This window comes from Anthonomus grandis, chromosome 4 (assembly GCF_022605725.1).
Source record: "Anthonomus grandis grandis chromosome 4, icAntGran1.3, whole genome shotgun sequence".
NCBI lineage: Eukaryota > Metazoa > Arthropoda > Insecta > Coleoptera > Curculionidae > Anthonomus > Anthonomus grandis.
In genome coordinates this window covers 9,368,547-9,380,666 of record NC_065549.1, presented here as the reverse complement: position 1 = coordinate 9,380,666, position 12,120 = coordinate 9,368,547, and the positions used below count along the sequence as shown (strand labels likewise).

At 30.6% G+C, this 12,120-nt stretch overlaps 1 protein-coding gene across 1 annotated transcript; it reads left to right on the top strand.

The window, feature by feature from the left end:
* The first annotated feature begins 2,558 nt into the window (after positions 1–2,558).
* Positions 2,559–7,620, top strand: LOC126735156 (uncharacterized). Its single transcript, XM_050439101.1, has 8 exons — positions 2,559–3,067; positions 4,677–4,846; positions 4,964–5,161; positions 5,320–5,453; positions 5,939–6,341; positions 6,441–6,573; positions 6,679–6,809; positions 7,246–7,620. Exons 1-8 carry the CDS (start codon positions 3,007–3,009, stop codon positions 7,576–7,578), a joined length of 1,563 nt encoding a protein of 520 aa, XP_050295058.1. The 5' UTR covers positions 2,559–3,006; the 3' UTR covers positions 7,579–7,620.
* The last annotated feature ends 4,500 nt before the right edge of the window (positions 7,621–12,120 follow it).

Below are 12,120 nucleotides of genomic sequence, written 5' to 3'. Positions count from 1 at the left end.
TTAGCTGCACGGTCCAGCTCGTCTGGATACCTGGCCACGCAGGCCATGCAGGTAATGAGGAAGCGGACTCTCTTGCCAGACTGGGATCCGCGAATGTGCCGATGGGGCCGGAACCCATAGTTGGAATCGCCAAATGCGTTGCGTCAATGAAGGGTCTGCTGCACAAGTGGACCCACCGAAGATGGACTGAGTCCCCTGGTATGAGACAGGCCAAAGCGCACATAGGTGGGCCCTCTGTCTGTCTCACCAAAAATCTACTACGCCTAAAAAGACGCGAAATTCGGCCAGTGACAGGTCTTTTAACCGGTCACTGGCACTTAAGAAGCCATCTCCATACTATCGGTATTGCGGACAACCCGGAATGCCGATGGTGCTGTGAGGAGGATGAAACCGTTGACCATGTAGTCGGGGAGTGCCCAGCACTCACGCGCGCCAGGTTCAAATACTTGGGTAACACTTTCAGTGTACCGAGTGACTTTAAGTCCTTCAGACCAGAGAGTCTTATTGGTTTCTCTAAGGCCGTTGGGCTCTGGTAAACCCCGATGGGGCATGACGGGTCCGTCAGGAGACCTATATGCACAACCGCCTTGGCAGCCCACTGTTTCGAGAATTCACAATTCAATATCGCCAAAATTCTTTATTAACGTCTTGGTGTATGGCTTCGAAGAACTGCATTACGAAGAGAAGGATATCAACATACATGGTGAAAACCTAATGAATCTGCGCTTCGCGGATCCTACAATGATACTGTTAGCCAAACTGAAAGATATTAGGAAGATATTACAGGAACTAGTGGAAATATGCTTTGAGATTAATTTAAAAATCAACTTTTCAAAAACCGATTAATTAAAAACTTGGTTTCATGAAAATGAAACATACATAAAATATACATAACGAGGGACATCCAAACCTGTAAACCGAAGAGAAGAATATCACTTTTGCTGGGCTGCCTAGGGAATACTGAATGATATAATTAGAGCAAAAATATCAAAAATTTAAAAAGTCTAGTTTTCTTGCACCTTTACCTAAATCTACTCATCACCCTTTTACTTTTGAGGGCTTAAATTTAAAAATTTTAAGTCTTTTTCGCAATGTTTGTTAATTTTTTTTCCAACTCAAAAATCCTCACAATTACTTTTTATATTTCCAAAAAAAAATATATTTAAATGGTTTTATCAGTTAAATTTCAAAAATAAAAGGGTTTTTGATTTCAAAATTTTATAATCTTCAAAAAAAAAAAATTCTGCATATTGACGCAAAAAAATCAACGTTTATTAAATTGCCAAAAAAATATTGAGTTCTTAAAAAAAAGCATCCAAAATATTTAGTGTTCGGTCTCCTTTATTAAATTCTGATCATCTCTTATCCATCTTTTTTTCCGATTTCTTTTTTAATTCTAAAAACTTGAAGAGCTTTTTTTAGCTTTAAAATTGTGTCATTTTTTAATTTTTTTCTTATTGCATAGTCACTCAAAGACAATTTTTTTTACTAAATTTAAAAAAAGAAATAAATAAATTCTGGTTCTTTCATAAAAAACAGCCATATTTCAAATATTTTCATCTGAGAATGATGATGAGTTAGAAGAATAAAAATACTTGTAATAGTAATCTCATATTTCTTTGGATTTACACATTTGAGAATAATCACTTAGTTCAAATATAATCCATCCAGGCTTAGAGGTGGGAGAAAAAGCTTCTTGGTAGAAACTGTAAGGAAGAAAAAAAAAGTAAAATCGTAGGACTCATTAGGTGCTTTAAAAGTCGTTTATGATTCTAAAAAATCTCATTTTTACACTGATTTTCGTACAACCATTAAAATACAATTATGATCCTAATATCCCAACTTTTCGTCGAAAACCTAATTTTTGTGTTTTAAATCATTGTAATATGGACAATAAAATAATGACTTGTTATGAGTAAATGCTCTTTTATGCTACGAATAAAAGTAGAAGTGCCTTAAAAATAAAACGTGCGTGTTCGTTTTTCAAGAAGTAAGGTTTTACTCATTGGCATTGTCGAATTTGTTTTCTCTTAGAAAGGTATGTAATACTGGAGTGAAATGCAAATTCAATTTTCTTGATTGATTGAGACCAATCCAAATTAACTTTTACTTGATGATCGTCATATGTGCTGTATGGTTATGCATTATATACACAGAGTGCTATAATAATTTGGTGATTGATTTGCTTAGAAATTTTTGTGTTTAGGATGTATTTGAAGGGAAATTCTGAGCCGTTTAATTTTGCTGCGTGTGAATTTCAGGTGAGAAGATTTACACAACTTTTAGTTATTTCAATTTTTACGTTTTGTATAACTTTTCAGTAATAAAAGTATACATTTCTATTATATTATCAATTTTGAGTATAATAGTTTTGTTAAAATTTAAAAAAAAAATAGTTTTTGGCCAAAAACAATCGGTTTAACAATACTTCCACACTGAGAAAAATGGGCTTACTACAAACTTTAGTTAAAGGTATTCTAGTTGGTATAACCACTTTACACGCAGCCCTAATAAAATCCTCGTGTAACAATAACAGAACTGGTCTAGTTAAACGTTATTTATTACTGGCTACGCGGTATGTAAGTTAACCCAACCATTTTATTAGTAAATTTATAAAATAACTAGGTTCGTAGTAATGGTTACAGTAAAGTCATGTTAAGCAATTCTATATGCAAACTTAGTTATAACGCATAAATTACCTAGTAAAACTTACTAAAATATCTAGTAACAGTAACTAAATCCTCATAGTGAGTCCATCCAATCATACAAATTTTATATTTCCCGGGCACTCATTGTTGTCAATTGTCATTTCAGAATTCCGCTTCCGCCTGTCCGCCATGATTGATGTGGGGGATCAAAACGTGGTAGTGACTCGTGTCGTCGTTTTTGTTCTTTCTTTTCCTTTTGTTTCTCGATTGTGTCGGTGCCGCGTTTGATGCGCGTTGTGGGACGTTATTTTAATTTTATACTTGGAATTGAAGAAAAGAAAGAATTTTATACTTTGTAATGGAATTTGAAAACCATTTAAAGGCCTGGGGGCTGCAAGATTTTTTCCAAGCTTTTCGAGGTAGGTAACCATTTTTTATAGTACCTAATTATTTATGAAATTATGCTTTCTAATGACCACTACTGAAAGAATTGTGTACGGCTGCCCTATAGATCCATTTATTTAGGTATCTTAACAATTTACTAGGAATTCATAAAAAAAATTTATTTCCATAAAATACTACTTTTTCTTCATTTTATAAATTTTAAATTTTTCTAAACAACATCCTAAGTTTTTACAGCTTAAATTACCTACATTAACAGAGATATTCCAGGTGTTTCTAGTTTGTAATTAATCAAATTAAACCTGTAATCTGTGGCATAGCCCACACTCTTTATTTTTACTAAAACCATAATATTACAAGGGATGGATTCATTTGTTATGGACACCATAAAAAATAGCTTTATAAAATGACAATCTTTAGAGTGTTTTTGAGAGCTATTCTTGGCTAGGCCCTGTGGTTGGAACCTGGAACTAAAACTCCTTATTTTATTCTTCACAGGTGTTTCACAAAGTTTAAATACTAATTAAACTATAACCTGAACATTGATAGACTATTCTTAGACCTAAGTCTTTAAAAACCCTATTAAAGTCTTTTGTCAAGGTAGGATCATATGTTCATATTGCAAGGAAAGTTTAAGCTTTTTAAGATTAACTTTAAACTTATGTTTTTGAATCAGCTTATCAATAATTCCATGACATTGCTATGGTCAACGGCCAAGTTAAGAAACCTTTTAGGAAGGCCAAAAGATAAAATGAAGACCAATGAAAAGTCTGGGATCTATGAAACTAATTGTAAGGATTCTGATAAGAAGTACATAGGGCAAACAAGATCAATAATATCAGATTTAAAGAACATGTAGCTCATGTTGAATTATGGTAAGAGTTGAAAAGTCAAGTTTGGCTGAGCATCTTCTGAATAATGGTCACTTTGTAGGAATAGATAATTGAAAATTACTTGAACTAGTCAATAACAATAAAAAATTAATACAAGTTCAGCAATATTTACAAATCAAAAAACCATTCTTAATAGGGCTAAAGGTCCAATCCATTATAGTCAGTATTAGTTCAGTTAGTATCTAAACTTTGACTATTCTTGGCTTAACATAGGATGTCAAGTATGTGGGAGGTATAAATACTTTATATTATTTAAAGCATAAGGCTCAAAGTATCTCTTAGGATAAAACAATTTGAGGATAGAATAGCTGTAGTGTAAGGCAAAATATGGCTATACATGTGGTTTATATTGAAATACAGATTCATACAGCATATTCTAATAATATTTTAATAATAATATAGACGTATATTTAAATATAGGTTTGATAAAAATAGAATTGATAATGTCACTTCTTAAAACATTGCTATAAGTAACTCTCTTAAACCCCCTACTACTAGTACTACTACTACTAGTAAAAAAATTAAAATTCTTGAGATGGATATTTCAATTGCCAAGCATATGATGTGGACCAAGGTAAGCCGAGTACAAAAACATTTAAGTTCAACAATAACAATTTAAATGTTTGTGTTAAATTATTAATTAAGGGAAAGATTTTTCTGAAAACAAAAATTAACCACATGATTTGTTTGAAATTCTAAAATACTTTTCTTGTCTTTTATCTGGCTATTTTAGATGAGAGTATAACTGATGAAAGTTTCGATTTAATCAATGAAGACACAATTAACAAAATCTTTACCAAAGCAGGTCCAAAACTGATATTTCAAAAACACTATACAGCTTATAAAAGAAGCTTAGACAAGATTCCACTTGATGCAACTAATATCACTGTGATTCCTCTAGAGGTGAGTTGGCTTAAATCAACTTCATGAGTTATTAATAATAATAATAATTACAGTACAATTAATTTTATGAGTCTCTGACAGTAAAATAAATATTACATTTCAATTCTTATCTTTTAGGAGCCTCTCTTAATAGACCTAAATAAAGAGATCAGTTTCTCTGAAACTGATATTGATAGTTTATCATCCAGATGCTTAATGGAAACTCCATCTACAAGCAGCTTTTTAGATGTTTCAGATTCTAACAATGAAAATGTTTTATCTGAAGATATATGCAGACCTAAAAGATTAAAAACCTATAAAAGTATTTTTTGTGGGGTAGGTTTTATCGTTTATACTATTTCAGAATTTGATTGTTTAAATTGATTGTTTTAATTTTTAACCAACAGAATTGAAGAGTAATTGCATATTTATTTTTTAATATTTCCTATATCTTTCTTACTTTTCTGGTAAACTTTGAGAGAATATTATTTTAGGGCATTGAGGCAGCTTTAAAAAAAAGCATTGATGGTCAGATTGTTTTGGCCAATAAAAATCATTTAAATAATGACCATAGGCAGAAATTGGTAAAAGCACTTATTAATGAGATGATGGCAGTATTTGGCCCTGAGTAAGTGTTAAATTAAAAAAGCTATAACTAATATAATTTTCATAATCATTGTGTAGTACCACAGATCAAAATATGTGAATTGACCCAAACATATTTAAGTTTAAAAGTATGTTTGCAAGATACAGGGTGTCAAAATTACAATTTTAATTTTTAATTTTTATTGCTTAAGAAGCATTTCAGATTTTGGCATAAAACTCAGTATATGAAGGTTTTCTATAATGAGAAACAAGGCTCTATTACTTTTTATGGTCAAACTTCTAGAGGGCGCCACTTACATTATTTCGGCAAATAACTTATCATAACTATCAACTTTTGGACTAAGGTATGTTTGGGTCAATTCACATATTATAGTCTGTAGTATACCCAGTTTTGAGATTTCCCAACCTTTCGCAGACACTCTGTATAGCTCAGATGAATGAATATTGAGATCTTAATTTACTATCACTAACTATTATATTATTATGTTTATAAAGAATATATTGTAGATTAAGAGCCAGTACATTCATGCAAGTATCAGAGGAAATTGAAGACTTTTTTATAAATGAAGAGGCTGCAGCCTACTATATCCCCTATATACCAGGAGGAAAAAATAAGAAAGGGATAAATCCTCGTGGTAAACTTTGGAGTAGATTTTGTAATGTCAAGAAAGCCTTGAGAGGTGCAAATTCTTGTATGGTTAGGGCAGAAGTAAATTATAAAAGTCCTGAAAAAACAGTGGAGTTGTTAGAAAGTCATAATTTTATAAAATTAGCTGTTGAGCCTTTAGAAAAAGTTAAAGAAGCATGGATTAATACATATAGAATAAGACAAAAAGAGTTTTTGGGAGTTGATTTATCAACCATTTTTCTAACATATCCTTGTTTGTGCCAAAACTATGGTATTGAACTAGTAAGCATTTTATGTACTATTAAAAAAACTTGTTAATTAATTTCTTTTTTACAAATTTTAAATACTTTAGAATTTATGCACGAATATCTTTTCTTCTAGATTGAACTTGATTTTGAGACCAAATTTCCTAAACATAAAAAAGTACTATATGAAACATGGCCAAAAATTTCACCTGCTCTATTTAAGGAATATGAGGAAAAGAAAATTGACTCAAGAGATTTTCAATTTAAAGGTAGGCCATACTGACTCTTAACTTGGTGAGGAGAAATTATTTGCTTTAACATTTTTTTATTCCATTATAACTTTAAATATGCTAATTATTCTTCATTAATTCTAGATCCAGCACTCCAACAAATCACTTTGTTACCATATCTTTTTCGAACAGTAAATGTGAAAAGTTCGAGAAAAGGTTTGCACTGGAGGCCATCCAGATCAGAAGTTTTAGAAAGTTTCTTCTTAATCATACATGTAAGTCCCACATGTTAGTTACATCATTACTTACCTCAGTGAAATATTCGTAACATTTGCAAAAATGTTCTAAAATGCAATTAAAAAAAAAAAAATCCAAAATTTCATATTTATTTTTGGGTCAAATTAAATATTAAATAATTCACAATGCATCTGTTGACTAATGAAATTAGTAGAATTTTAGATTTTACTTTTTTTGGGATGTTACAAATGCACTCCATCCCTAAAATTACTTTCTTAATTTTTATTTTTCTATTTATGAATTCTTCCACTTCATTAAATTTAATGTCCACTAAAATTAGTAGGTTAGTAATTTTGGTCAGGGCTCTCTTTTTTCTAATACCAGTGCTTGAGAAGATATTTACAGATAATACTTGATGAATTATTGATCCTTGTTAATATTAGATTTTTTATTAAAGCAGTTTTATTATTTCAGAATTTCGATGAATTAGAACAACGCATCAAACAAAGGCAAGAAAAACTGAAACGCTATGGAACAACATTACAGCCCCTTGCAGTAGTTGTATGTGGTGCAGGGAAGGAAGATTTTTACATTGTGGTTGAGGATATAAGGTACAAAGTTGATACAGCTCTAAGGACTCTTGAGTTATTATTTAAGCTTTTTAATTCCATGGATATTGACTATCCTGCAGAAAGTGAACATATTTGGATTTTTATTCATCAGATACTATTTAATTTAAAATCTGAAAAGAAAAACCCATCATCCGAAGCTGCTATAGCAGACATAAAATATTACTTACAACTATAATGATTGGTACAAACCTAAAGAAGAATAAACTTTTTGGATTCATGTACAGTTTTTTTTTCTAGACTAATTTAACAAATAATAATGCCAGTTTGCTTCATCTGCAGCTCATCTTTTTCAAAGCTTAGTGCTCTGTTTACCCATTTGTCTATTGTTCATAATAAACAAAAAAATGATACATATTATTGTAAAGAAAATAGTTGCTCTAGACATTTCCCAAACCAAAAAAGTTTTAGGAAACATTTTAAGATTCATGAACCTCAACATTGCAGTCCAAGTGTTGGTAGTTTAAGTAACCAAAATAATAAGTTTGAAGATCAGCTCATTGGGAATTATCATAATATTGACATACCTGATTCTAATTTAAAGACTGAGATTAAAAATTATGAAATAAATACTGATTTTTTAAAAGAATTTAAATTATCATTAATAAACAATAATGTTTCATTCATAACAAAGTTGTATGCACAAAATTCTTCTTGTCGAAAAGACATTCAAAATGCTATCAGCTATGTTACAGTATTACTTAATAACCCTATGAACATCTTTAAAAAATTTGTATTCACAGAACTTTGTGAGAAATATGGCATAAGTGCAGAGGATAATTTTAAAATTAATAGTTTTTTTAATGAGTTTAATGACTGTTTTCAAAGTTTAGCAACAGAACATTTAAGATTCAAATATCTTCAAAAAAGTAATGTTTACATTGCACCTAAACCTCTTATTCTTGGTCAACATTTTGAAAGAGCTAAAGAATCTGTCATTCCCAAAAATTATACGGCTCATTATATTCCAATAGACATTGTTCTCACACAATTTTTTAAACTTCCAAATGTTTTGCTCCTAACAGTTAACTATTTAGAGAAACTGAAGAAACTGAAAGGAAAAAGAACCTACAATATTGTTCAGACAGCTTTCTGGAAAAAAAAAACTTGTATGTTTCATGAAAACGAAATTGTTTTGCCTCTCTTTTTATATAATGATGACGTAGAAATTGGAAATCCATTAGGTTCTCATGCAGGGCTTCACAAAATTGGAGTTATCTATTTTACAATAGGTTGTTTGCCGTCCAAATATAAAGCACAATTGGAAAATATTTTTATTGCACTTCTTTATCATGCTACAGATATTAAAAGGTTTGGGGAAAAAATTATTTTTGCAAAATTAATTTTTGAATTAAACTTACTGCAACAGAATGGAATAACTATAGATTTGGAAGGTAAAAAAACTACCATTTATTTTAGAGTAATAGGAATAATAGGTGATAATTTAGCCCTAAACTCATTACTTGGATTTCAGCCTAGTTTTTCTGCAAACTCATTTTGTAGATTTTGTCGTTGTCTTAAGTCAGAGACTCAGAAAAATTGTCAAAATGACCTTATATCCTTAAGAAATATTGATAATTATAATGAAGACCTTGCTACTGGCATCCCTTTCATAACGGGAATAAAGTTTAATTCATCATTTAATGACCTTAATTTTTTCCATGTTACTGAAAATTACTGTGTAGATATTGCCCATGATATTTTTGAAGGAGTTGCTCCTGTTCTTTTGGGGGCAATATTAAATCAGTTTATTTTAAATGATAAAATGTTTACACTAGAAACTTTGAATCATAAAATTGCATATTTTGATTATAGTATTAATAACAATAAACCACCTACAATATCCCAAGAACAGATAAAGAAAAGGCATTTAAAAATGAGTGCTTCAGAAATGAAAACTTTCATATTAAATGCTGGTTTAATTTTTGGGGACTTAATCCCAGAAACTAATGAATATTGGTCTTTGTACTTGTATTTAAGAGATATATTGAGAATATTAATGTGTGAATATACAGATGAATCAAATGTTGAAAAGTTAGATCAGTTGGTGTTTAATTTTAATTCATTATACATCAGGATGTTTAACACAACCCTTCGACCAAAATTCCATAACCTAGTTCATTATGCAACCATTCTCAAAATAATCGGACCGGTATTGCAAACAAGTACTTTAAGATATGAATCCAAACATCGAGTTTTAAAACAGGCCGCAAATGTTGTGTCTTCTCGTGTAAATATAACCCTTACTTTGGCTATTAAACATCAATTACAGCTAACAGCTAGATTTGCTAATAAACAAGGCTTTAAGTTATCTGTTCAATTTTTAAAACAACCTGCTTTGGATGTTCTTCATATTGTGCCCAACTTTCACAACTTATTAACAAAGTCAGATGTTCCAGATGCTGAGAAAAAATTGTTTAGCAAAGTAATATCAGTTAAACTTGTAACTATTCAAAGTAAGTTATTTCGCCAGAATGATATTATTGCAGTTGAGGAATTGAGAGGGATCACGTTTAGGAAAATTAAATTTATTTTAATTAATGAGCTGGAAGAAATATGTTTTATTTGTATTAATATAGTTCTTTCAGAATTTCATGAGCATTTGTTTTCTTTTGAAATTAAATTTAGTGAGGAAGAGAGTTGTTGTTTTCTTGATCAATTAGCCATTTTTGATACTTTATGTGCAATTAGCAGGAATAATAAGACTTATTTGACGTACTGATGAGTAAAATCAGTTTTTCTTCTTTAGATTTTGTAATAATTTGTATTTTGTTCTTATATTTGTTTTAAATGGGTTTCTTAAATAATACATGAAATTAAAGAATTCCAACTTAATAAGTATTTTCTTTCCATATCAGGTATATGTAAAAGAACTTTTGGATTATTGTTTTATGTTTTAAAAGTGTATACATAAATTTGTAAAAAAAAATGATTAATTTGTTATTGAATAATTAGAAATAAAAAGTTTTTATTTTATATGTGTATTTTAATACCTTTTTTCCCACTATTGTGCTTTATGAATAAGTTGATATTTAAAATAAATTAAAACCTTGTATCTTCAAAAAAACGAAGCGTAGCACTTTTTTTTCGCCAGACTTATCAAATCATTATGAAATTCATTATCATTGGCATTGAAATTTGGAAAAGGTTTTTAGTTTGCATCTGTTGGTATTTTATTGAATTAATAATACCAGCTGTTATCCACATTATATAAAAGCTTTTCTCACTTTTAACAGAACAACCTGTATAGCTTGGTTATAATGACTAAAAAAGCAGCTTACTGTTACTAGATAATGGCTAAGAGTTACTGTGATTATGAAGCCAATTCAACTAAATACTTTAGTAAAATTGATTTGATTACAATGTCAGCATATCTAGAACTATATTATTACCACTATGATAATTATAGTAACCATTACTATATGGCTAGTTAGTACTACTAAAGATTTGGTAACCAGTCTGGTGGTCTGCAGGAAGCGGTAGTAATGATTATTAGATAGCTTAGTTAGCTCTACTAATAATCAGGTAACCACAACCAGAATCTCAAAAAGGATATATGGCGCTTATTAAAGGTTACTAAATATCTTAGTCAGTCTTACTAAATATCAAGTAAACATAACTAGTAGCCATTAAAGTATATGCAACGTGTGTTAATGATTACGAGGAAACCAGTAAGTATTACTTTTTATTTTTATATCATTAACTAGATCATCGAAGTTAACGGAACCAAAGTTTAAGTTAGCGCCTATTTTACTTAAGTTCCTAGTTATGAGGATCGAGTTTTTATTAATGGTTACTAGAAATTTTTCTCGGTGCAGCCTTGAAAAATGGAGAAGAAAATTCTTGGTAAGAACGCCGAAGAAGAGAAGAGCGTTTGATGGTAGGAGTCTTTATGTGCTTCGAAAATCATTATTAATACCTAAATTGGAAAGTTAAGATAAAAATGATTATCGTGTGCTATAGAGTTATGCATTTTATTAGTACATTTACTGCATCTTTGTGGTCCAAATAAAGAATAAAAATATTTTAAGGATTTAGCAACCCTGCCTGCGTGAGCCACTGGTTGGTTCTTCCTCTATTCTATAACTTCAGGAAATCAGTTCTAGACCCGAAATAATACTACTCATAGCCTACAACTTCTTTTTTACTTTATATCGCACCTATTAAACCACAAAGGCTAGCGTGGTAGGTTATTGGCCACTCTACTAAATGGATTTTCCAGACAGAGTTTCCGGAAATTCGAAAACCTCCGGTTATCTTGGCACCAACTGGAAAAGGTGAAGAACGAAGGGTGCTAAGAATCCTTGGATAGGGCTAGGCTACCAAAGACGATGACTATTTCATACACTAACATATAACACTAGAACCACGTTATCACAAGAAAAAATGATAGAATTTCAAGATATAAAATGGGATAGCATTGGTATTCGCGAAGAAAGAAGAAAAGGCAAAGGTTAGACAAAATATCTATTTTACTATGAGGTAATGCAATACCGTAGGTGCAGTCAGCTTTCTTATACATAGAAAACATACTAACAGTATTGTGAAAATAAACAACAGAAACCTCAGAGTAGTCAGGGTTATTATATAACTGAGTTAGATGGATAACCTTAAAATAACCAGGCCTATGTCTAATATGTTCACATAGTGATGAGGAGGTTGACATATTCTATGAAGCTATTGCAAGTAAAGGTTACTGTGAAATGATAGTAGGTGACTT